At 41.9% G+C, this 26,760-nt stretch overlaps 2 protein-coding genes and 1 long non-coding RNA gene across 3 annotated transcripts in view; 2 read left to right on the forward strand and 1 right to left on the reverse strand.

Moving 5' to 3' along the window:
* LOC307163661 (uncharacterized protein) overlaps window positions 1–26,760 on the forward strand; it is a 435,973-nt gene that overhangs the window by 397,042 nt on the left and 12,171 nt on the right. The gene's annotated exons all lie outside the window — the stretch shown is intronic.
* The window catches only part of LOC307163795, a 213,455-nt gene that overhangs the window by 175,437 nt on the left and 11,258 nt on the right, over window positions 1–26,760 (reverse strand). The window lies entirely within an intron of this gene.
* Window positions 15,978–25,891, forward strand: LOC307163771 (uncharacterized protein). Its single transcript, XM_079880011.1, has 5 exons — window positions 15,978–16,179; window positions 18,270–18,341; window positions 21,652–21,768; window positions 22,240–22,356; window positions 25,057–25,891. The coding sequence occupies exons 2-5, from the start codon at window positions 18,292–18,294 to the stop codon at window positions 25,187–25,189; spliced, it is 417 nt and encodes a 138-aa protein (XP_079736137.1). The 5' UTR covers window positions 15,978–16,179; window positions 18,270–18,291; the 3' UTR covers window positions 25,190–25,891.

Raw genomic sequence — 26,760 nt, forward strand, 5'->3', positions numbered from 1 at the left:
TTTTAGTGTGTTTGATCCACATCCCTGCCTCCTGTTCTGATGCTGAGATCATTTCTAAAACTACCATTCAAAAGTTTGGGGTCAGAAAGATGTCTTTTCAAAGCAATTAATACTTCTATTCAGCAAGGATGCATTTAATTGATCAAAACTGACAGAAAAGACATTTATAATATTACATTTATAATATTATTTTGAACTTTCTATTCATTAAAGAATCCTGAAAAACATATTGAGCGGCACAAATGTTTTCAACATTAACAATGAGAAATCTTGATCAGCAAATCAGAATATTACAATGATTTCTGAAGGATTGTGACACTGAAGACCGATGATGACAATTCAGCTTTGATCATGGAATGAGTTATATTTTAAAATATAATAAAATATATATTTTATTTTTAAATAGTAATAATATTTCACATTATTACTGTGTTTACTGTATTTTTGGTCAAATAAATGAAGTCTTAATTCTTGAGAAGGTTGATGGTAGATTGTGAAGTATGTTTGGCGTATGAATCCCCCAACCTCTCTTCAGATTCAGTTTCTTCACTGACTGTGCGATTTCAGCTTCCAGGGTTTGTTAGTGTTTAGCAGAATCCGTTCTTCTCTCTCGCTTTACAATATTTCATGTTCCACTGGCAGCCGCACAAACCCTGAAGCATCACAGATCCATCCGCCATGTTTAACAGTCAGCAAGATGATCTTTTCTTCACACCCTTCTCCCTTTTCCTCCAAACACACCTTTGGAGATTGTAGCAAACAAGTTGAGTTGTAACTTCATCAGACCACAGTACTTCATCCCAAAAGGACTCTGTCTCATGGAAGTGTTTTTGCAGACCTCAGACATTGGGTTTAGTGATGAGATCACAGGTCAGGTTTCTTTCAGATGACTCTTACATGCAGATGATGTGTGTGTGATCAATACCGGTGCAGCTCGACTCCTGTGCCAGTTCAATCTTCTGCAGATCCTTAGCAGTGATTTGGGCCTTTAGTTTTGTGATCCTGACCAGTTTATAAGCAGTTCTAGTGGAAAATCTTCTTGGTCTTCCAGATCTTCTCCTCCATTCCTTCAGTTTCTTAATGATGTTTAAGAGGAATTTGCTACCAGGAACATAGATGGTGTTTGTGTGTCCGTGTTATTATATAGCAATGTGCTCTTAATGTACTGAGAGCAAATAAATAGATTCGATTTTTCTCAACTGATCTAAATTATTAAACACAGGATGAAATAAATGTGAAAAATTATGATTATTTTAGATTTCACTGTCCTATATGCTCATAGTTTGTTTGTTGATTTCCTCATGTATTTCTCCAAACCCAGACTCCATTATAACGGTAAGATCAAGCGTCACTATCACACACTGATCGCAGGACTCTCTCTCTCTGTCTAGTTCCATCATTGGCCTGTTCCTGCAATCTTGAGCTCTCAAACAGAGTTGAAGCTGCTGAAAAATATCTGAGTGAAACATAATATTTCTTTAATGCTGGACTGGCTGTCAGCTCCAGTGTTTCTGTCCTCCACTGTGTATTTTAATGCTGATGTGTTTTGTTGTAGAACAGCGCCACCATGTGACATCAGCTGACTACTGCTGCTCTGAGCTTCTCTGATGCTTATAGTGATGTTGGGATGTTTTCTCTTTCTGTAGATGATGTTTTGTCCCGGGGCTCGATATGCCTGGATGACATGGTTCAGGGGGACACTATCGCTCGACTGCACTGTCTCTATGTCGTGTTCAGAACACCTCACAGTTTCACATGAGAAAAGAGCAGATATTACACACTCTACACAAACATTCTCACATTACTTACAATCCCATGTGATAAATATTAGATATGATAGATGTTACGTCCTATGGTGTAATTTTATTTTATATTATTATTTTTTGTATGTTGTGTTTCCGACCACTAGGTAGCAGTAGTGGTCGTTTTCTCCATGCCTTTTTCTGTGCAGGTAAAGCCAGGTGAAGGTGATCTCCTCGACTGATGGCTGCTCATTTGGAATTGGTCTTCTCCTCAAGAAAAAGAGTTTAAAGCCTCGCTAATCTCCATTGAAAGGGGGGGCTTTTTGTTGTTCACTGCTAGTTGTATCTCTGTGTTGACTCTTAAGTTTTGCTGCTGTTCAGGTGTGTCTGATCTAGTAAACTTTCAAATTGTTTTGTTGTTAACTTCTAAACATTGCTACATTGAAGTAGATACTTTTTATTTCTGTTGTGAAACTAACTGTTAAAAACTGAATCTCTGTTTTTCCTGTAAATATGGGTGGGTAGTAGTAATAGTGGGTGCCCTTTTTATTATTTTGTAACTCTTTTCTCCTGTTTAAAGTAGAGAGGGAGTCAGGGAAGTATTTTGTTGTTTATTTCCTTTTATTTATTTTTATTTATCCTTGTTTATGTACTTTCTTTGGGCTTTTCTCCCACTCCTGAAGTCTTAATACTCCCTAAATAGTGTTACATCAATAAATTTGTTGTACCACATTTCTGTTGTTTTGGTGTAACTTTTGGAGCCATTTGTTTTGTTCATATTTTTTAGTTACTTTAATGCTGCTTTCCCCTACCCTAGACTGGGTGGAACGTAACATTAATTGGGGGCTTGTCTAACTGCTAAACATCTCGATCCTTATTATCTTCCCTTGCAACTAAATAAGAGGAGGTAAGCCTTTGTTATTATCATTGTCATTTTTGTTTTGTTGCTTGCCTGTTTTTTGACTTTGGTGAAAGAGGAAATTCTGTGCTAGGGACAGTATGGATTTTGATCTTATATCATTTACACTTAACCCTACAACAGAAGAATTTAATCGTTGTAGAAAGAAAGATCTATTGTTGATAGCTGATTTCTTTAATATGGAGGTACCTAGAGAAGCTACTAAACAGGTTATCAAAGATGAACTGTTTGAGAAGCTAATTTGTGCTGGTATTTTGCCAGAAGAGAAAGAGGTGATCGAAGATGTACCAGATGTTGCTGGGGAAACTGTAGATCAAGAGTTGCTTCTTGACTCTAAAAGTGTTGAATCTGGTGATGATCCAAAGATAGCACTTAAACTAAAGGAATTAGATCTATCAATAAGGAAACAAGAGTGTGAGGCTCAAAGAATTCGGTTTCGGGCTATTGAGGTACAAGCTGATCGTGATATCAGGTTGCGGCAGCTAGATTTACAGGCTCAGCAAATGCAGAGTAAGCCTGTTCCATTGCCACGACCTGGAGCTCCCTCTGGCACCTCTCCGTTACAAAGTCCTGTTCCTTCAATGCCAGATTCACAATCAGGCTTTGATGTAAGTAAACACATTGCGTTAGTGCCCAAGTTTCGTGAGAGTGAAGTTGACTCCTATTTCACCGCATTTGAACGAGTGGCTGCTAATTTGAAGTGGCCAAAGGAGATGTGGGCCTTGTTACTGCAATGCACTTTAGTAGGGAAGGCCCAGGAGGTTTCTTCAGCTTTGCCCATAGAGCAGTCTTTAGACTATGATATTGTTAAATCGGCAGTACTCCGAACATATGAGCTGGTGCCTGAGGCCTATCGCCAGAAGTTTCGAAATTTGCCAAAAACAGTCAATCAGACATTTGTAGAATTTGCTAGAGAAAAGAAGACTCACTTTGAAAAATGGTGTCTATCTAGCAAAGTTAGTAGTTTTGAACAGCTGCAGGAATTGCTTTTGTTGGAAGATTTCAAGCGTTGCATCCCAGAGAAAATTGTTGTTCACTTGAATGAAAAAAGGGTTGTCTCTCTGCAGGATGCAGCAGTTATTTGTGATGAATTTGTGTTGACACACAAACAAGTGTTTTCTTCACCACGTCCAACTAGGAATCTGTCTTTTAGGGATGAGAGTAGGGAGAGAGGCATGCCTAAAACTTTTTCTCACACGAACAGAAATGACATGCCGGTTGCTAGTGGTCGTAACCCTGTTGCTAAATTAAGTGGAGACGGGCGTGTATGCTTTTATTGTCTTGACCCTGGCCATTTAATTTCTGAGTGCAAGGCCTGGAAACAGAAAAGCTCTGCTGCCAAGACTAAAAGTGTAGCATTTGTTCAAAGTGTGTCCAGTTTTGATTCTCCACCTGAGTCCAAGGTATATGAACCTTTCATATTGACCGGCTCTGTGTCTCTTTCTGCGGATTCTGACTATAAGCCTATCCAGATGTTGAGGGACACAGGATGTGCACAGTCTTTGATTCTGGAGAGCACTCTGTCCTTCTCATCTGAGTCATACACTGGTACAAGCGTTTTAATACAGGGTATTGAGTTGGGCTGTGTCAAAGTTCCATTGCACCAAGTCCATTTAGAGTCTGGTCTTGTTGGAGGGCCTGTGAAGATAGCGGTTTGTTCTCAGTTACCAGTGAAGGGGATAGATCTTATTCTAGGAAATGATCTAGCTGGTGGTAAGGTTTTTCCCTGTCCTGTGGTAACAGATGTCCCTATTGCTTGTGGGCCAAGTGACTTTGCAGAACAGTTTCCCTCTGTCTTTCCTATTTGTGCTGTGACTCGTGCTCAGGCACGCAAATATGACGATGTTGTTGAACTTTCAGACTCTTTCTTGATTTCTCAGAGTGAGCCGGTGGAAGTCAAACTGTCTATTGATCCTGAACTTTTTAAATCTGACCTTGATGTCCTGACTGAAGCAGAGAAAATTCCTCTGACACTTGGTAGAGAACAGTTAGCTATGGCACAAAAGTCTGATCCCACTTTGTCTAACTGCATCAGTGCTGCCTATGCTGGTGAGAGAAGTCCTAAAACTAGAGTGGGATATTTCTGGGACAGGGGTGTGTTAATGCGTAGGTGGAAGCGACAATACTCTGATGAGGATGAGTGGAGTGCAAGCTACCAAATTGTTCTTCCACAAGGTTATCGTAAACAAGTTCTTAAGTTGGCTCATGAAAATGCTTTGTCTGGCCATCTGGGCATAACAAAGACTTTCCGGTGGATTTCAAGGTACTTCTTTTGGCCTGGGTTAAAGTCTGCTGTGTCAGGCTTTGTTCGCTCCTGTCGTGTTTGTCAGCTCTCAGGTAAACCAAATCAGGTTGTTTCTCCTGCTCCTTTGCAACCAATTCCTGTTGTCGGAGAACCTTTTGAGAGACTCCTTATTGATTGTGTGGGTCCATTGCCCAAGTCAAAGTCAGGTTATCAGTACATTTTAACATTGATGTGTGCTGCGACGCGGTATCCTGAAACTGTCCCGATACGTACTCTTAAAGCTAAGGTTGTTGTTAATGAGCTTGTGACGTTTTGCTCTACATTTGGGTTGCCTAAAATAATCCAATCTGATAGAGGCACCAATTTTACCTCTCATGTGTTCAGGCAGGTATTACGAGAACTGGGGGTGAAACATCAACTGTCAAGTGCCTATCACCCAGAGTCCCAAGGGGCACTTGAAAGGTTTCACCAAACCTTAAAATCCATGCTTCGTGCATACTGTCTTGATACAGGGAAAGACTGGGTAGATGGATTGCCATTACTCATGTTTGCTATTAGAGAGACAGTTCAAGAGTCACTGGGTTTCAGCCCTGCAGAACTGGTCTTTGGCCATACAGTACGGGGACCATTGAAGTTGTTGAGTGAGCAATTACTGTCTAAGACCACTTCACCAATGTCAGTGTTAGACTATGTCAGTTCTTTTCGGGAACGTCTGCACAGGGCATGCGAAGTCGCAAAAGAGCATCTTGTTAAAACCCAGTCTAAAATGAAAGCTCATTATGATAAGCAAAGTGTGGTGCGTAATTTTCAACCAGGTGAAAAAGTGCTTGTCCTCCTTCCTGTTCCTGGCTCAGCTTTGCAAGCAAAATTTTCTGGTCCATATGTTGTTGAGAAAAAGCTTGGTGACACAGACTATGTGATTAGTACCCCAGATCGTAGGAGAAAAACCCGGTTGTGTCACATAAATATGTTGAAAGCCTATGTAACAAGATCTGTATCTCCAGACTCAATACCTAAACCTTTGTCTGTTTTGTCCACTAGTGTCAGGCAAACTGTGTATAATCCCATGGAGGATGGCTTGGCTGATAGTGACGCTCATGGCATGACAATGCGTTTAAATAATTCCTCCATTTTGAGTGACTTGGAATCATATCTCTTGTATCTTCCTAAGGCACAGTGTGAAGATATTGTAAATCTGATCCACAAGTATCCTACTTTATTTTCTGATGTTCCGATGCAGACTATGGTGTTGAAACACGATATCGATGTGGGCGAGTGTACGCCAATTAAGCAACATCCATATCGGCTCAACCCAATGAAGCGTGAATTAATGAGAAAAGAAGTAGATTATTTGTTACAACATGGTTTGGCCTTTCCCAGTCAAAGCCCATGGAGCTCACCCTGTATTTTAGTTCCAAAACCTGACTCAACGGTAAGATTTTGTACTGATTACCGTAGGGATAATGATGTAACGAAACCAGACTCCTTCCCTCTGCCACGTATGGAGGACTGTGTAGATTGAGTAGGCTCTGCTCGTTACATTACTAAGCTTGATCTCCTAAAGGGGTATTGGCAGGTGCCTTTGACCCCACGGGCCTCTGAGATCTCTGCATTTGTCACCCCAGATAACTTCCTGCAATATTCTATTATGGCATTTGGGATGAGAAATGCCCCAGCAACTTTCCAACGCCTCATGCAGAGAGTTTTGTCAGGGGTGACCAATTGTGAGGTATACCTGGATGACTTGGTTATATACTCAATGTCTTGGGATGATCGCGTAAATAGCTTGGAACTAGTTTTCAAAAGGTTGGCTGAATCATCATTGACCTTAAACTTAGCAAAGTGTGAATTTGCTAAAGCTATGGTCACTTATCTTGGTAAAGTGATTGGACAAGGGCAAGTTAGGCCAGTTGAGGCCAAAGTGTATGCCATTGTGGATTTTTCCACTCCAACCAACAAGAGAGAGCTCCGACGTTTCCTGGGAATGACAGGATATTACCGTGGGATGAATTTTTCATCGGTAGTATCCCCACTGACAGACCTACTTAGTACGTCCAGAAAGTTTGTGTGGGGTCCTGAATGTGAACGGGCCTTTAATTCTGCAAAGATACTCCTTTGTAATGCACCAGTGCTATCTGCTCCTAACTTTTCACTTCCTTTCAAGTTACAAGTGGATGCCAGTGCCTGTGGAGCTGGGGCTGTATTGCTGCAGGATGACGAATCTGGTGTTGAACACCCTGTAGGTTACTTCTCTAAAAAGTTTACGAAGAGTCAAAGAATATATAGTACCATCGAGAAAGAAGCACTATCTCTGTTGTTGGCACTTCAGCATTTTGAAGTATATGTTGGTGGAAGCTGTAATCCCATTAAGGTGTATACGGACCACAATCCCTTGGATTTTTTGTCACGGATGTCTAACTCAAACCAGCGCTTGATGAGGTGGTCGCTCATTGTACAGGAGTTCGTTCTAGACATTCATTATAAGAAAGGAGTTGAGAATATTGTTGCTGACGCACTGTCTCGTGTTTATGATGGTGAAGTTTAAGGGGAGTACTCTCTTGTATACAAACCTCAGGTTTGTAATTTAAGGATGGGGGTGTTACGTCCTATGGTGTAATTTTATTTTATATTATTATTTTTTGTATGTTGTGTTTCCGACCACTAGGTAGCAGTAGTGGTCGTTTTCTCCATGCCTTTTTCTGTGCAGGTAAAGCCAGGTGAAGGTGATCTCCTCGACTGATGGCTGCTCATTTGGAATTGGTCTTCTCAAGAAAAAGAGTTTAAAGCCTCGCTAATCTCCATTGAAAGGGGGGGCTTTTTGTTGTTCACTGCTAGTTGTATCTCTGTGTTGACTCTTAAGTTTTGCTGCTGTTCAGGTGTGTCTGATCTAGTAAACTTTCAAATTGTTTTGTTGTTAACTTCTAAACATTGCTACATTGTAGTAGAGACTTTTTATTTCTGTTGTGAAACTAACTGTTAAAAACTGAATCTCTGTTTTTCCTGTAAATATTGTAAATATACTTAAACTGGGAGTTCTAGGGAGTGGGTGCCCTTTTTATTATTTTGTAACTCTTTTCTCCTGTTTAAAGTAGAGAGGGAGTCAGGGAAGTATTTTGTTGTTTATTTCCTTTTATTTTCCATAAGGTAAGTGTAGAGTTTGTCCCCATAGTTAGAGGCATTTTTGTTTATGTACTTTCTTTGGGCTTTTCTCCCACTCCTGAAGTCTTAATACTCCCTAAATAGTGTTACATCAATAAATTTGTTGTACCACATTTCTGTTGTTTTGGTGTAACTTTTGGAGCCATTTGTTTTGTTCATATTTTTTAGTTACTTTAATGCTGCTTTCCCCTACCCTAGACTGGGTGGAACGTAACATAGATAAACTATTTTCTTGAGCTAGCATGAAAACTATATCCAGCGATTAATAAAAGACTTCTACACAAATGTGTGTATTTTTCATCTGCAGATCTTTCCAGTAAAGAAGAGCAGAAAAGTGCTCCGCTAATATTTTCTTCAGGATCTGAGCAGCTTTGACACTAGATGATGAATCCATCACCATCTGAGACCGATATGGAGCTAAAACCTGCTGTGCCAAATCTAAATGAAAGCATGTGTGTATTTTGCACAATTCTGATCACAGACCTGAAGGCTGTTTAACAGTAATCTAGCGCCATCTTTACCCATGAAGCTCTTTAGAGATCAGATGCTGGACTACAGTATTACTGCTTCATGTCCACAAACACACTAGATTCATCATCAGAACCACAAGATTTAATGCAAGGACATTCTGTTGAAATGTTTTTAATCAAAGGTTAAAGAGATTTTGCTTTATAGACATGAATATAGAGAAAGATGAATGACAGAATGTCAGCAAAAGGGAGAACATTAAATAAGTTAAAATAAACAGGTAAAATAAACAGTTAAAAGTTAAAATAAAAAAAGAGATTTTGTTTGTGTTTTGTCCATCAGTCTTCCAAATGCTGTTAAATTGTTCTTCCTTTGTACATCTGTATATATGTAGGATACTAGTGGCAGACAAAATAATGGACACAAAGAACGCCTCGGTTACGACTGTAACCTCGGTTCCCTGAAGAGGGAACGAGCGTTGCGTCGAGAATGACGCTATGGGGAACGCTTTGCGTGATGACGTCTTGAAGCACATGTAAAATCAGTCCAATGGTGTGGCGGAACGTCAGAGGCGGGTGACGTCACGTACCAGGGAGCTATAAAAGCCGGCCCGAAACAGAAAACGAAAGCTTCGTAAAAGTCTGAAGTCGAGCTGACAGGCATGAAGGAGATATGGCAAGGCGACGCAACGCTCGTTCCCTCTTCAGGGAACCGAGGTTACAGTCGTAACTAAGGCGTTCCCTTTCAAGGGAACTCCCGTTGCGTCGAGAATGACGCTATGGGGAACGTCTATACCAACGCCTCCATAGCTACGAATGTCTGTCCTGTGTGAAATCTAGAGAGCAGCACTAGGAAGACAAAACATGAGACCCTGGAGCAGAGTCTAGATCCAGAGAGTAAAACCTGACGAAAGTGTGCGGTGAGGACCAGCCTGCCGCATCACAGACGTCCTGTAAAGAAACTCCTGAAATAAGGGCCTTAGAGGCCGCCATACTCCTCGTCGAGTGCGACCGGACAGCCAAAGGAGAAGGCTGCCCAGCCGCCTCATAAGCAAGTGAGATAGCCTCGACCACCCACTTGCTCATCCTTTGCTTAGACACTGGACCTCCTTTATTAGGGGACCCAAAGCACACAAATAATTGATCACTTTTTCGCCACAGGGCAGCTCTGTGGACATATGCGTCTAACACCCGCACAGGGCAAAGCAAATTATTAGCCTCCTGGTCCGCATTTTGAAAGGAAGGAGGACAGAAGGCCTGCAGAACAATAGGTCTGACCACATTAGTGGGGACCTTGGGGATATAGCCCGGTCTCGGATGAAGAAACGCTTTGATCATACCCGGAGCAAACTCCAAGCATGACGGAGCAACCGACAATGCTTGGAGATCCCCTATTCTCTTGAGAGAGGAAATAGCAAGAAGGAAAAGAGCTTTCAGCGTTAAAAACTTCTCAGGAACCTCCTCAATTGGCTCAAAGGGGGCCAGGGACAAGCCTTGTAACGCAATGGACAGGTCCCATGGCGGAACCCTAGAGCGAACTGCAGGCCTCAGCCTCCAAGTGCCACGAAGGAAACGAGATATCAAAGGGTCTTTCCCCACAGACATTCCACCCAAAGGAATGTGGTAAGCACCTATGGCCGCCACATAAACCTTTACAGTGGACGGGGTCAGACCTGCCGTGAACCGGTCTTGCAGGAACTCCAGCACTGTACCAATTGGGCAGTTAACTGGGTCCAACCGACGGTCACTACACCAAGAAGTGAAGACTCTCCACTTCAGGGCATAAAGTTTCCTCGTGCAGAAGGAAAGCAGGTAGCAGTTTGCGACGACAAGGAGCTCCCAGCACTGGGCCCTGGGACAGGAACCAAGGTTTCTTCCACATAACCAGGGCACGTAAGCATCGCCGCGTGACCCTGATTGTGCGAAATGGGTTTCCCCTCGGGGAAAACCCCCTGGTCCTGAGCCACCACTGCAGGGGTCTCATGTGCAGCAGTCCAAAAGGTATCACGTTGGAAGCTGCTGCCATGAGACCCAACAGTCTCTGGAACTGTTTGACAGTGAGTAGCTGGCCTAGCTTTACACTTTTCACAGCTGCAAGGATGGACTCTATACGTGGCGGTGACAGGCGCGCCTGCATCGACACTGAATCCCAAACTACGCCTAAAAAAGTGGTCCTCTGGAGTGGAGAAAGCACACTCTTCTTGGCGTTCAGCCGTAACCCCAACTCTTTCATGTGGGCGAGAACAACATCTCGATGTTGAACCGCCAACTGATGCGACTGAGCTAAAATCAACCAATCGTCGATGTAGTTCATGATGCGAATACCCTGGAGGCGCAGGGGCGCCAGAGCTGCATCCATGCATTTGGTGAAAGTGCGGGGTGATAAAGCTAGGCCGAATGGAAGTACTCAATATTGGTATGCTTTGCCCCGAAAGCAAACCTCAGGAACTTCCAATGACACGGACGAATGGAAATATGGAAATATGCGTCCTTGAGGTCTATCGTGACAAACCAGTCCTCGGACCTGATCTGTGGCACGATCTGTCTCAATGTTAACATTTTGAACTTGAGCTGCATGACTGACTCGTTCAGAACTCGAAGATCTAAAATGGGAAGCAATCCCCCGTCCTTCTTCGGAACTATGAAATACCGGCTGTAAAACCCGGTTTCCCTGTTGGAGGGAGGTACATATTCTATGGCCCCTTTCTCTAACAGAGTGTTCACTTCCTGTTCCATAACCAGAACCTGCTCGGGACCCACCACTGTGGGCAGGACCCCCATAAACCGAGGTGGGCGTTTCTTGAATTGTATCTGATACCCTTTTTCCACAGTCTGCAGGACCCAACGAGAAACATTTGACAGTAGCTTCCACGCTGTCAGAGATTCTACTAAAGGTACCAGCCTCTCGAGACTGGTTTCTGGATTTTGTTGTTGTTGAGTAGTCAGTTCGTCGCCCTGTAGCGGCGCACCGGCAGGGAACGACCGAACAGACTGCTCTAACACCCTCCTCGGAGGGGGCGGGCATCCCCAGGCCACTACGTTTCCGGGTGGTCCTTGAGATATGTGCTCGCCGGAGACCGCTGCGCCCTGTAACACCGGAGGCGGCAGGGTTGGCAGAACGGTCCCCTGAGGGTACCGAAGAGAGACGGGCACCGTAAAAAGAGGTGTTGACCGCTCTGCTTCGGGGGGGACTACCCTCATTTGTCCTGAGCCCTCGGACGTCAGGACTTTTTCCCAGCAGCCTTCTTGGCGGTAATAACGGTCCGCAGATCCGTTCTACCCCTCGAGGGCTGCTGGGTTTGAGAGCGCCCTCCGTGTCCCCGAGATTTTTGTGGGGGCACGAGAGGACACACTTTGTTTTTGAGTGGCACGATGGTCAGCGCTCTTTTTAGAGGAGTGAGGCTGCTCCCGCTCAGCAGCCTCATAGAATGAACGGCGGGGGAGAAGTTTTTGGAGTGCAGCTGCCTGTTTAGAGGCCTCTTGAGATTTAGCTATCGCACTGTTAACAACATCACCAAACAGACCAACAGTGGAGACCGGAGCATCTAAGAGAACATGCTTTTCTTTCTCTTTTATATCGCTCAGATTGAGCCACAGATGCCTCTCAGTGGCCACCAGGGCTGCCATAGACCGCCCGATTGATTTAGCGGTCTCCTTGGTGGCCCTGAGAGACAGATCCGTGGCTCTGCGTAGTTCAGCCACCGTGTCTGGACCAATACCCCCGCCCTCCTCTAAATCCCCCAACAATTCAGCCTGATAGGCCTGCATAATAGACATCGTATGCAGACACGCTGCAGCTTGACCAGCGGCTGCATACGATTTATGAACCAGCGATGATGTAAACTTTACTGGTTTAGAGGGAAGTGAGGGAGCCTTCAAGGAAGATGCCGTTGCTGGAGAGAGATAGCTCGCAAGCGTCTCTTCCACCTTCGGCATCTCCCCATAACCATACTCTTTATATTTGTGAATGGAAGAGTAGTGAGATGTCTGTGGTGTGTAAACTCTGAATGACATAGGTTTCCCCCACGATCTCGACACCTCGGTGTGGAGATCGGGGAAAAACGAAAGGCTTCTTCTCTGAGGCTGTGCACGAGATGGCAGGAAACGTTCGTCGAGCTTACTCTTCGAGCGAACGTCCTGCCTATCCTCTGGCCACTCAATTGATAATCTTTCCACAGCTCTAGTAACTACATCGAGAAGCTCTTCAAACGCATGAGACTGAGGTGGCGAATCCTCAGACCCAGCGTCAATACTAAAAACGTCCAACTCCTCGGAGCTGGACAATTGCAGTACTGGTGCCTCTCTCGGGGAGGAAGAAACCGCAGCGCGTGCTTCCACACCCTGATGAGAGGCACTGGATCTATCAGAAGGTTGCTGAGATAAGGCAGAGCCCGTCTCAACATCCACTGATAGATCCATTTGCGAACCCCAGGTCTGAGATCGACGCTGTGCCTCGGCAGCAGCGGGACCAGAGCCCCGGGGAACGTGATCGGGGTTGAACCGTGCCAACCGGGATCGGAGCGTACGCAATGGAAGCGCACAGCAATGCACACAGTCACCACCCTCGAGTGCTGACTGGGCATGCTCCTCTCCCAAACAAACAACACAAAGAGTGTGTGTGTCACCTCCCGTTATATAACGCGGGCAGGGATGGACACACACTCTAAACTGCTGCTTGCTCGCCATACTGAATAATATATATAGATATATAGACAGACAACACCAAATAAACGGACAGATTCAACACAGAGCGCAACTGAAGACTCAGAAAGCTTTCGTTTTCTGTTTCGGGCCGGCTTTTATAGCTTCCTGGTACGTGACGTCACCCGCCTCTGACGTTCCGCCACACCATTGGACTGATTTTACATGTGCTTCAAGACGTCATCACGCAAAGCGTTCCCCATAGCGTCATTCTCGACGCAACGGGAGTTCCCTTGAAAGGGAACTATAGTAGTCAAAATTCAAATTAAAGAAATTAAAGAATTTCTGTATATTTATTAATATTATTATTAACATTTTACTTTAAATGAGTAAATACTATAATCTCTGGATCCAAAATAACATTATTTGTGCATAATTAACCCCCTGAGGTCGACGGTATCGCCGGCGATACCAGCTCGCTTTTTTTTCAGTTCAGTTCAAAAGAAATTAATTTTGCTCTGTGGACTTTGATATTACAAGCAAGTTTCATACATCAATCGATTCTGTTAAATGTGTATTATTTTTGTGTATACTCACAATAAAAACAAAGTGTTGTGCTTTTTGCCAAATAAAGAAAAATAAACGTGATGCGAGTTCTGCCTTCTATCTGTCAGTGTAGTCCATTCTGAAACGCGTCCGAAAATGAACAATAACTCAGCGAATACTCAGTCAAACAGGCAAACAGACATACAGGCATGAAGCTTGAATTCTCTTCTCTTAAATGAAGTAATTTATATAAAAAACAAATATTCTCATCTTGTGAAATCTGTATTAAAAGAGAGCGATTCCAGTCGACCTCATTACAACTAATTCAAATGTAATGTGACTCCGCCTACGGAGAGCGCGCGCTATTCAAACGCAAATGAATGAGGCAATCCGCGCAATCCTGTGAACGCCCCCATATCAGCTCGAGAAACACAAGTTTATTCAGATCATTACTTTAACACCGTCTCGTAGCGCTGTGAGGAATAACAATAATGAAAAAAGTACCTCAGAAGTGCGGGTATGTTGAGGAGCGAGCTGAGGAATACTGTAAGTTTTTTTTTTCTTCTCACATGAATCGGGTTTCTGTTTATGAATGAATGAACGGCAGAGATGCGCGCTGTTTACCACAGCTCGCAAAAAGACAGTTTAAATTTAAATTGCGTCTCTGTGTGAATGAATGATGATGTTTTAGCAAACTGTATTGCCGTACTGAGTTGAGTAAAAATCGACAGAAATATTTTGAAATAAAATGTAGGCTATTTGTATAAGCAACGTTTTAAACTGAAAATTAACATTTATATGCCCTAATATTTCATAAAAACAACGTTACAGTCAGGCGTTTCTGTTTGTGTATGAATGTTTCGGTTTTAGCAAACTGTATTGCTACACTCAGTAAATATCGACTAAAATATGTTGAAATAAAATGTATTTATATAAGCAACGTATTAAACTGCAAATTAACATTTATATTTCTTATAATAAAAATGAAAGACCTATGTTACAGACATATGAAAGACAACATTTCGTTGATTAGTTTTGGATAGATTATACATTTTTAATGTAAAATATCTGCCACCTCAAATAAGCTTTCAAATAAGTTTGCCAATATTTGCTTATGTTAAATATAATATGTTTTGTCAAAAATAAAGTTATCAAATAATCAATCAAATCCTTAACTTTGAAATATGTATGATAAAATGTATACTTTAGTTTTTACAAAGAAAGATTACACTTGAATTGTTGTAATTGTAACCTTTTTAATAAAAAAATATATTTACAAGGTAGATGTAAACAAACTATTAAAAGGTAAATATAAGCCTTTTCTTTAAATAACTTTTATTGTGTTTTATTATTGACAAATTTGGGGAGAAGATAAATATTCCAAAACTGAAAATACAGTATGAGAATTAACTGCACAATTACTAGACATGTTTTCCTTGGATATTATAGGCCAAATTGCAAGCACAATATGTGGAAAATTAAAAAGAATTGAGATGCTTCCAACTGTTACTCTTGCATTCTTGTGGCTCAGTGACTCACCTGAATGAATAGCTAATTAAGTATGCGGCCCCATTGTCTCCTCGGGTGTGAACCACTACATATACATGACCGTTGACGCCCACTCCGCATATGGCCTTTCCAAACAGAAAGTGCTTTGCAAAATTCAAATCAATGTATTGTGTTATGTGAATGATAAGGCAGGGTGATTTTCACTTCATTTTGAAGAAAAAACACTAGGCAATGACATATTTTAGACAAAAGTCTTATTGGCACATATTTAGAATGTGTTTTATGGCCTTATTTCAGAAACTTTAGTTTTTAGTTTTTTCAATAACCATGCATAAACATTATTCTATAAAAAATGCAGACATGTACATTCTTGTTGCTCACATTTCATGGTAGCCCTGTTTGTGCTAAATAGTGTGTAATTTTTTTTTTTGCCATTAATATGTTTATAAGCAACTGAAAAAAGCAAAAATGTCAGGGCATGTCAGAACATCTCAAGGACCCCAAAAACACCTTAGACCCCAGAGGGTTAATATCATGAGTTGAAAAATCTCATCAAGCGCTCAAATAATTACTGATCTAAACTAGCAAGGTATTCTCTCTCTCTCTCTTTCTCTCTCTCTCTCTCTCTCTCCCTCTCTCTCTCTCTCTCTCCCTCTCTCTCTCTCTCTCTCTCTCATATAACTGAACTGTTTATGAACTGGATCTGCTGGTTTTCCTCTTCAAACTGGTTTGTCAACTTTTAAGCCTCCAGAAGTAAAAGTATTTTCAGAGTTTTACCGTGTGCCATTTTACACCAGGACGTAATAAGATTCTTTACCTCAGAAAAGCCGAGCATCAAAGTGTTTAACATTAATATTTTTAGTTTCCTCTATAGGAATTGACGTTGTGGGGAAACAGTTAATGAGAAACCATGAACATGTCGGAAACCAGTAACCCAACAGTTTAATCCAGGTGAGTGAACATTAGTCAGGTGAACTGCTTTACTTCCTCATTAACTTCACAAACCAGGACATACTTTCTTGAAGTATTTAAAAACTTAAACATGAAGAACTTCAAGAAACATGAATTTCTTTATAGTATCAATGTTTTGGGTGGGGTTGGAGATATAGGTGAATAATTAAAATTACAATAATTATCAGTACAGACTGGTGAATCATCACAACTTTCTACAAGCCACAACTAAAAAATAATGTAACTGACAATTGATGTGTAGTTTACATATTTTGTATTGTATTACTAAAAAATTATAGGTACGGTAGACGAGTGAGGTTGTAAGGCAGGGCTATTCAATTAGTTTCATTCGAGGGCCGCATTATCAAATCGAAAAGTTGAGGTGGGCCGGTGGGTTGGTTTGGGGGTTTATCTTATTTATTGAAACATAACAGTTTCAATAAATAAGCTAAAGTAACCCTAAAGAAGTGTGGTATTTACTTGGAAATGTGGTACCCAACAGTATGCAAATATATAAAACCATAATAAATAAAAACTTGATAATTTACAGCTGTGTACAACTATTTTCCTTGGAACAAATAAATTATTTATACAAACTTATAGCTGTTGGTGAGAAATAATAATTATTTTATTTATAATTGTTATGCTTAAATGAAAATATTCTGACAGTGAGACTTGTTAACCACAGGCTCCCACTGTATAAAAAATGCCTAAACACAAGTTAAAAACTATACGCACCTTTACAAAGAAACTGACATAATTTCATAACAAGCATTAAATATATATTCCTCTACCCACCTAATAAAACTAATACAATATAAATCACTATATTTACTATTATACTATATAATATTATAGTATATATTTACTATATTTATTTATTACTACATAGTATTCAATATAAATATTGCACATTTCTGCCCAACCATGGTAAATTACTACAGTAAATGTGGTAAATGTTTGTAAGGGTGATTAGGGGATTTTAAAGTCTTCTAATTTCGTTCATGCCACAATGTTTCTCCTGCTTTCCTCATCAGTCTTGTTGGGAATGTTGAGGCTGTTTCATCCGATTTAATACTAGTTAAATCATCGAGTGATTTGTGGTTTGTAACAGAAATGTTTCTGTCGAACTGAAACGCTTCCACTGGTTGTCGCAACGCTGTTTAATATTAGTGTGTCCGGGACCGGGAGTAAACGCAACTCCACGCTGGGCCGTGTTTTCAACTAGTGAAACAACTGAAAACATCGCTATTTGTTGTTACTGTATTGAACGAGAAACCGCTTCAGATGATTCTGACGGAGCGGTCCGAATGAATCCGAATAGTTTTAGACCGTTATGCAAGCGCGTTTAGAAAGAATCGAACCAAAAGAATGATTCATTCACGAATGATTGGTATCCTATCGCTGGTTCAGTCGACATAAATTCGGGACACATATAATAACTGCTGAAATATTCACACGTAAAACGTTTCTCAGGTCAATCGGAGCGAAAAAAGGAGGAGGGAGGTTGGTGCCGTCGGGCCGCATGGAGATGATTGGCGGGCCGCCAATTGAATAGCCCTGTTGTAAGGTTTTACTTTAGGTAATGTTACCTGATTGATTCATTTGCCTCACTGTCTTCCCTCTTACCTGCCTTGTTTGCCATCCTATTTATTCTCCTTTTGTTTGCAGTCCTGTGCTGGTTTGTATGATTGTATGATTCTAGTCGTGTGCCTTGTCTGGTCCTTTCCTGACAGACCTGACAGACCCATTTCTTCCTGCAATTGAGTCCTTGCTTCATCCCTCAACCCCGACAAATATTTGAGGCTTCAGTGGAAGAATATTAAACTCTAGTGTTACAAACTTCCCAGTCTGTTCAGCAGAGATATTTCTGTTTTAAACACACACAGATGTTGATTCAGATGATTCCCGGTTCTGAACATTCATTAACATGATTGAAAATCACATTAAACCAGGAGTGAAATGTTGATAATTACTGATCAGAAATCGGATTAGTTTTGTCTCCCTAAACACACTGAAGAAAATGTCAAATGAAATGTATTGTATTTGAGTGTGTGTGAATGAGTGTTTCTGATCTCTTACCCGAGCAGCTCCATGAAGACTGAATGAATCATGGACGACACACAAACATTCAGACATGGAGATTTTTCTTCAGGATTCAGGTACTTCAATCTTCATATGATCTTAATGTTATAGAAGACTCATTTTCTGCACATAACAGGGTGTTGTGGGTGTTTCCCAGTCAACACGTGAGATCATGCGATGATCACAGTGACATCACACAATCCTCATACTGTGATCCTCAGCATGTGTGTAAAGCTTGAGCTCAAGGTGAGTTCATCTGATCCTCATACTGTGATCCTCAGCATGTGTGTAAAGCGTGAGCTCAAGGTGAGTTCATCTGATCCTCATACTGTGATCCTCACCATGTGTGTAAAGCATGAGCTCAAGGTGAGTTCATCTGATCCTCATACTGTGATCCTCACCATGTGTGTAAAGCATGAGCTCAAGGTGAGTTCATCTGATCCTCATACTGTGATCCTCAGCATGTGTGTAAAGCGTGAGCTCAAGGTGAGTTCATCTGATCCTCATACTGTGATCCTCAGCATGTGTGTAAAGCGTGAGCTCAAGGTGAGTTCATCTGATCCTCATACTGTGATCCTCACCATGTGTGTAAAGCATGAGCTCAAGGTGAGTTCATCTGATCCTCATACTGTGATCCTCACCATGTGTGTAAAGCATGAGCTCAAGGTGAGTTCATCTGATCCTCATACTGTGATCCTCAGCATGTGTGTAAAGCGTGAGCTCAACGTGAGTTCATCTGATCCTCATACTGTGATCCTCAGCATGTGTGTAAAGCGTGAGCTCAAGGTGAGTTCATCTGATCCTCATACTGTGATCCTCACCATGTGTGTAAAGCGTGAGCTCATTGTGAATGCTTCACACTCCGGTCCAGTTGGCGGTGGTAAATGCACCATCTAAGCTGGTCTTCCAACCACCATAAAACATGTAAAGAAGAAGAAAACGTTGTGCATGGTATTGTTACACCGTAGAAATGGTGAGTGGCCTATTTACATACTTTTAGATGTGCAATGTGGTCTGGTCTTTTTTTTTAGCAGAGTACTGCTCACACATGCTACATGTGCACCAGCCATTTTACCTTCAGTAATCACACCAAAATTGCTAGCTGCAGCTAGTTTGAAAACTGATTTAGATAAATGCAATTTCACTGACCTTATGTATGTAATTTTGATAACAGGGAAGGAACCAAAGGAAACAAAATGCAAAGTCACCATGGAGAAATTGTTTGGTATGTGATATATCAATTAGACATTATTTATTTATACAGACATAAAACATCCTTTGCTATATAACAATCTAACTTTACAATTTTTCAGATCTGAATACTAAGATACTCCAACAAATTCAAATGCTGGAACAGAGACAAGCTGTCATCATGAATGACTTGGCAAAAGTTAAGTCTGTTCTCATGAAGCGGGCACAAGAAGATGCCCATGAGGAACTTTTTAAACAACAACAGTGCTCCAGCTTTGAAACGTTTGAAGCCTTCTGTCAGAGGCTTGAAGAAGACAAAAATTATCGAGAGCTTTATGTTAGTACTACTACATAAATTTTGCGTTTATTTTTACAACAAAGCCACAGTTTTATTTTATTTTTTTTATTTATTTTTTTTGCAGCATATACCATGTAAAAGAAATGTTGAAGCCATGGTATATTTTAATCATGACAATATTATGTATGTTTTTGTCAGGTACACTATCTCATCCATACTCACAGCAGCTCCAATATAGGTGAGATGGTGAGACAGGCTTTAAAAAGCATAGCGTCAGACAATGTTCTCTGTCTGTATAACAGAACGGGGAAAGATGGGAAGAAGGTGTTGCCACCTGTGCTCCTGACATGTTTGAAAAGTAAGTGCATGTTTAAGTTTTGGTTTGTGCATCTGGATGCTGCTATAGAAATTGTAATGTTAACACCTTGCTCTTTGTGTTTTTAGAATGTGTCAGGTCTTTTCACAAACAAAATGAAATAGAGGTGAAGAAGCTAAAAGTAACCACCAGAACAACACCAGACGCGGAATGTATTCGCCAAGTAGGTTTTTTTTTGTCCAACGCCAACACCAGGCTGAAAAGGAAACCAAATAAAGGAAAAAGCTGACTTTTTGTTTGATTGTTTTTATTGATGGAAATAAAGAATGTGGGTGTAAAAGTTTGAGTTAACTGAATCATTTTAGATAACAGTGAACTAACACAATTATTGCATAGTAGTGTTATATGGTGATCTCACGGTATGAGCACACAGTGACCACAGTATGAGCACACAGTGAGTGCGCAGTGACCTCACAGTGACCACAGTATGAGCACACAGTGAGTGCGCAGTGACCTCACAGTGATCACAGTATGAGCACACAGTGAGTGTGCAGTGACCTCACAGTGATCACAGTATGAGCACACAGTGAGTGCGCAGTGACCTCACAGTGACCACAGTATGAGCACACAGTGAGTGCGCAGTGACCTCACAGTGATCACAGTATGAGCACACAGTGAGTGCGCAGTGACCTCACAGTGATCACAGTATGAGCACACAGTGACCACAGTATGAGCACACAGTGAGTGCGCAGTGACCTCACAGTGATCACAGTATGAGCACACAGTGAGTGTGCAGTGACCTCACAGTGATCACAGTATGAGCACACAGTGACCACAGTATGAGCACACAGTGATCACAGTATGAGCACACAGTGACCACAGTATGAGCACACAGTGACCACAGTATGAGCACACAGTGATCACAGTATGAGCACACAGTGACCACAGTATGAGCACACAGTGACCACAGTATGAGCACACAGTGAGTGCGCAGTGACCTCACAGTGATCACAGTATGAGCACACAGTGAGTGCGCAGTGACCTCACAGTGATCACAGTATGAGCACACAGTGAGTGCGCAGTGACCTCACAGTGATCACAGTATGAGCACACAGTGAGTGTGATGTGACCTCATATTTCGACCACAGTATGAGTGCACTGTGATTGTGCAGTGACCTCATGTTGTGAACAAAGTATGAGCACACAGTGAGAGCTCTGTGTGGTTACACTTTTAGTTCACTGTGACACTCACATTATGACCACACCATGAGAATATTGTGAGCTCATAGTGACATCATTGTGAGATCAAATTGTTGACTGGGTTGCCAGGGTTGGTATAGTGATCTGTTGTCTCTATCATATTCTGGTGCGGGATATACAGTAGTTGGAGACACTCAGGGTCTTTAAACACTGTCCAAAGACACACAGATACAGTAGACAGCTAGATGATATATGACATTATCCTTGGACAGTCTCATCACTCTTCAACACACTGTCTTAATAGACAACCTTCTCATGTGGGATTTATTTTCATATTTCAACCAAATTGATTCTTGTCTCTATTATCTCTATTCTTTTAAAGTCAATTTAAGGGTGACAGGTCAATCTCACCGGAGCCCAGCTGTGTGTCCATGAAGAGTGACGTGTCTATGACGGAGCCAATACAGTTGAAGGGAAAACACACATCAACGGATCTGAGGTACAACATTTTTGTTTAGACAGACAGAGAGACCACAGACACACACAAAATAATGCATGTATGGCAAAATTATGCAAATATCCACTTGTTATCAAAATACAGAAATGGGTGATGATATTGTGTAAGCATGTATAACTCAGTGACTCACACTATTATAAAGCGCTGCAAAAGCAGGAGTCGAGCACGGGATCAGGTCTCCTCTCACAGCTGATCCAGAGCTTCAGTCCTGATGTTTCACTAACATCTACTGACCCACAAAACACTGAACAATACTGACAAACTCAACCAAACCAGATTCGACCAAACTAACACAACTACATCACTTATTGTGAAACAAACACAACAACAGATTAAAAAACAGTAGTAAAAGATAGGTGGATGGATTGATTCTCTATGTGAGGTTTATCCACATGTACTGTAATATAATCTAAGAATTCTTATCTCTGTTCTTTTGTCTCTATTCTATTGAAGTCAAAACCAGAGGGAGAAATCAATCTCACCGGAGCCCAGCTGTGTGTCCATGAAGAGTGACTGGTCTATGACGGAGCCGGTGCAGATCGAGGGACAACACACATCAACTAATCTGAGGTACAACATTTTTGTTTAAACAGATAGAGAGACCACAGACACACACAAATAATGCATGTATGGCAAAACTTGTCAGATATCCACTTATTATCAAAATACAAAAATGGGTGATGATATTGTGTAATCATGTACTGTATAACTCAGTGACTCCACTCACGTGTGGAGCATAGACATATAGACTAGCCAAGAAGGGTAGTACAACATATTGAAGTCTCTGGGGTGGTTCCAGCCTTATCCTAGAGGGGAAGCGCACTGACACAGACGGCTGAGAGAAAGACACTGGCTAGCCGACAGGGAAGTACCGTGGAAGAATACACGTATGGGGTCGCCACAGGGACAACTATATATGAACACCCAGCCTAGCACAGGTTCCTCAATGCATACAAGTGTTAGGCCTGGCATCAGACGCTACACAATGTCTGACTGCCGTAGGGGGTGACGGAGCAACTCAACAGGGTTTCTTGGGAACATACTGGAGCAATAAGACTTACGTATCTGGCAGATCAGGCAAGAATGGCGTAGCAAGCCGACACTGAGCGGGTTCCCCGTGCTACTGGCCACTTGGGGCGAGTATACGGGAGCATACCGGCTCTACACGAAGGCTATAGAATATAGCAAACGTGTTGGGTGTCACCCAGCCCACAGTTCTACATATATCTGTCAGCGAGGCGCCTTGAGCCAGCGCCCAGGAGGAAGCAACATTTCTAGTTGAGTGTGCTCGCAACCCGAACGGGCAAGGCACATCTTGGGATTGATACGCCAAGACGATAGCATCCAATATCCAGTGGGTGCCATAGCGTGCCATAGGGTGCCCCCTGTCTGAGAAAGCAGGTCCTTCAGCCATCCTTCGGCCAGGGAGGGGCTGTCGCGAGAAGTACTAGTTCTGAGAACCAGGTCCAGGTGGGCCAATAGGGCGCAACTAGCAGGACCTGCTCCTCGTCCTCCATGACTTTGCACAGGGGCTGTGCAAGAAGGCTCACTGGTGGAAACGCATTCCGTCGGTCAGGGAGAAGAACAGCTGGCATTGTGACATGTCCGGGGAAGCAAACAGATCCACCTGTGCGGCCCCGAAGTGCCTGCAAATCAGCTGGACCACCTGGGGATGGAGTCGCCATTCTCCTGGAAGCGTAAACTGTCGTGACAGCTCTTCAGCTGCACGATTGAGAAGTTGCAGGCCCAGGAGGGGAGACGCGGATTAAGTGTTAGCGGTCTTAGGATACAACTGCTCCACTGGGAGGATATCCACGTACCCCTTAGCTGCGCCTCCGTCGAAGGTGGTGAGGGGGGAAGAGGCAACAGGCCGGTTTCGGGCATTTATGGTTGCCGTCCACGACCTAGTCACCTCATCTTGCCCTTCAAAAAAAAAAAAGCACTGGGGCGGGGTGCTAAGAACCAGCACGGGCTGCCCCAAGAAACCAATCGTCCAGCCGCGAGGAGATGGACTCGGCGGGGAAGCCAACACTGCAACCCTCTGATCACCAATGCTATTAGCTGAAGTAGCCCTCATCTGATGGCCACCAAAAGCTGCCTCAGCATGCTGAATGCCCAAACATGCGAGACAACGATCGTGACCGTCAACCGGAGCCAAATAGTCACCGCATCCAGAAACACACGGGCAGAATGTCATCTTGAAAAGACACACTCTCACACCCGTGTTTGCTCTTTTAGAAAGATTTACTTCTCTTAGTGCTGAAGTGCACAGGGGGATGTCCGCGGCCAACATCAGGATTTATAGTGCAGCCTGCTGAGGCACTGATCACCGCTGCAGCGCGCCGTGTACACCAACACTGTGAGAGAAGAACACTTTCAAAGAGCTCTCGAACAGATTAAGTCGAAGTTATAATGTAGAGCAGAACCATCCACAAGCTCGGCTCTGAAGCAAAATGTAAAGATGCGTTGCACCTTCTGCTCATTATATTCCCACGCTGCGTGATAGAAGCAGCTGGCGCATTTATCGCATTTCAATGTGCATTGGCTTGTTTAGTTTCTCTCGAAGTAGATTAGTCTCTCTGTGAAGATCCCATTTCTGTCAGTCTCCTCCGATGTGCATTGCAGTGACCGACTGAAAGGGAACTATAGCCACATGTTCCCTACAACATGCCACAGTTATAATATAAATCTTTAGTAAAAAATCTATTGTCTACAGATGATCTATTATAAATTCTACAAGTTAGTAAAAATTTACCACAATACAATAGAAGGTGATCGATTCTATTAAAGGCGATCATGAGTAGTTTAAAATACTTTCTAATGTATGTTGGTGCAGGATTATGTTTTCTCCTCTTTTCATCAGTCTTTTTAGTTTATGTGGCAGTTTTAGATTACGTTTGACTTTTATCATCAGTGTCGTGATATGAACGGCTTGCCCTCGCACAAATCTTATCACACTTTTGGAGCGCGCTGGTGAACACGACACGCATGCTCAATTAAATAAATGTCATATTGTGCAGATAATTGGTCTGTTCAGCTCGTATGGGGACTTACAAAAGCTCACAAAAGCTCAGAACGTGAGATGTATATAATTCATTAATAGCCTGATTTATGTTTCCATTAACCATAGTATAACCATAGTATAACTTTTTTTGGTTATTGGGGTGTTACATCCACCACCGCCACCCTCACCCGCAAACTAAGCCTCTGTGTACTGTAATACAATTTAAGAATTCTTATCTCTATTCTTTTGTTTCTATTCTATTAAAGTCAAAGCCACAGGGAGAAATCAAACTTGCTGGAGTCCAGCTGTGTGTCCATGAAGAGTAACACGTCTATAGAAGAGCAAGTGAAATTTAAGGGAAGAGACACATCAACTGCTCTAAGGTACAATATTTCATAGATAGATAGATAGATAGGTCTCTATGTGAGGTCTATTTACATATTTACAAAATTATGTGTCAAATCAACCAGAAATTCCCTGGAAATTATTTTTATTTTGTTAATGTTTTTCAGAAGAAAGACAAATATAGTCATGAAAGCAACAAAAATTATAAAATGCCATGAACAAATATTTACTGCAGTAACGTCTAGGTTACGAATGTAACCTTTGTTCCCTGAGAACAGGGAACAAGACACTGCGTCGATTGACGCTCTGGGGGAACACCTCAGGCATGACAGGTGTCTGAAATCACTATCAAGTCACGGCAATCCTATTAACAGTAGCAGTGGCGGTCTTAACATAGAGGCATAGGTAGGCGGCTGCTTGGGGCCCCCGTAGTAGGGGGGGCCCCAACCAATCTCAAAAAAAAAAGAAAAAAAAAAGAAAAGAAAAAGCCCCTTATCATCATGAACGCTTCAAAAGAATAGTAAATTGTATTAATATTCTTAAGAAATACGTTGAAAAGTAGTAGTTAAAATGTCCAGTTCATGGTTATCCGTTTCTACACACCCCCGACTTTCACAATGAGATGGACTAGTCCGTAACTGTGCGCGGCGCGAAAGATAAACACGCAGTGACAGGAGGACTGGGAAGTACACAAAAACAGAGATGAAGCAAGATGAGTCTAAACGCGAAAATGAAACCAAGTTACCCAAGCGGCTCAAATAAAAGAAAAAAGACGTTGATAAGTATTTGTCAACGCTGCCAAAGAGGACAAACTTTTTTACATCTACTGTTGGGGATTCAGACAGGAACAACAACGTCCAAAGTGTTGAACATGCCGCTACAGCAGCAGCTGCTAGCTGTGAAGTGGCGCTAGGTGAGGATAACGTTAACACACTCACATGGATATAGGTGGATTTGCTTAGAGCCAAATGCAACATCACCTCTCCCCAGTTCGCCCCTCTTACCCCCCTCTCAATTACTTACTATAAATACTGTTTTGGCGCTTGTAAATGTGACGTGAAAGATCCCTAGCGCATGTGAACTGATCATCTCTAACGTAACTAGCTAATAGTGAATAAACACGAATGACTATTGAAAGATACAGTACAACTTACCAAAATGTATATTCCTCATACATAATACCGATCAATCAGTGTTTTTTCAACAGCGGAAAGGGTCAATAAAACAGCTGGAGAACAATTATGTCACATAAAATTTACCTCAGGAAAGCCGTTTAATGACCATAATATATGTTAGGCTATAGCACGTTAGTTGGCTAGAAAAAAGAGCTATAGAGAGTATTTTGCTAAATATGTGTACTATATTACATATTTAGTATATTTAGTTGTTATTATAATAAAAACGCATTATGTTTACTTTGAGTTATTTTTAACCTTAAATAATACTACCAGCTGATAGGGCTCTATGTATGTTTACAGCATTATGTGAGTTTTTTTTTTTCTTGAGAAAAATTAACCCTATCTTGTGTACCTAATATTTATCCAAATGAGTCAATATTGAATCAAATCACAAGAATTGAATTGAAATCGTGAAATTTGTCAAGCAATAATAAAAAACCGTAGCTT

This window comes from Squalius cephalus, assembly GCF_949319135.1.
Source record: "Squalius cephalus genome assembly, chromosome: 8".
In the NCBI taxonomy this organism is placed as follows: domain Eukaryota; kingdom Metazoa; phylum Chordata; class Actinopteri; order Cypriniformes; family Leuciscidae; genus Squalius; species Squalius cephalus.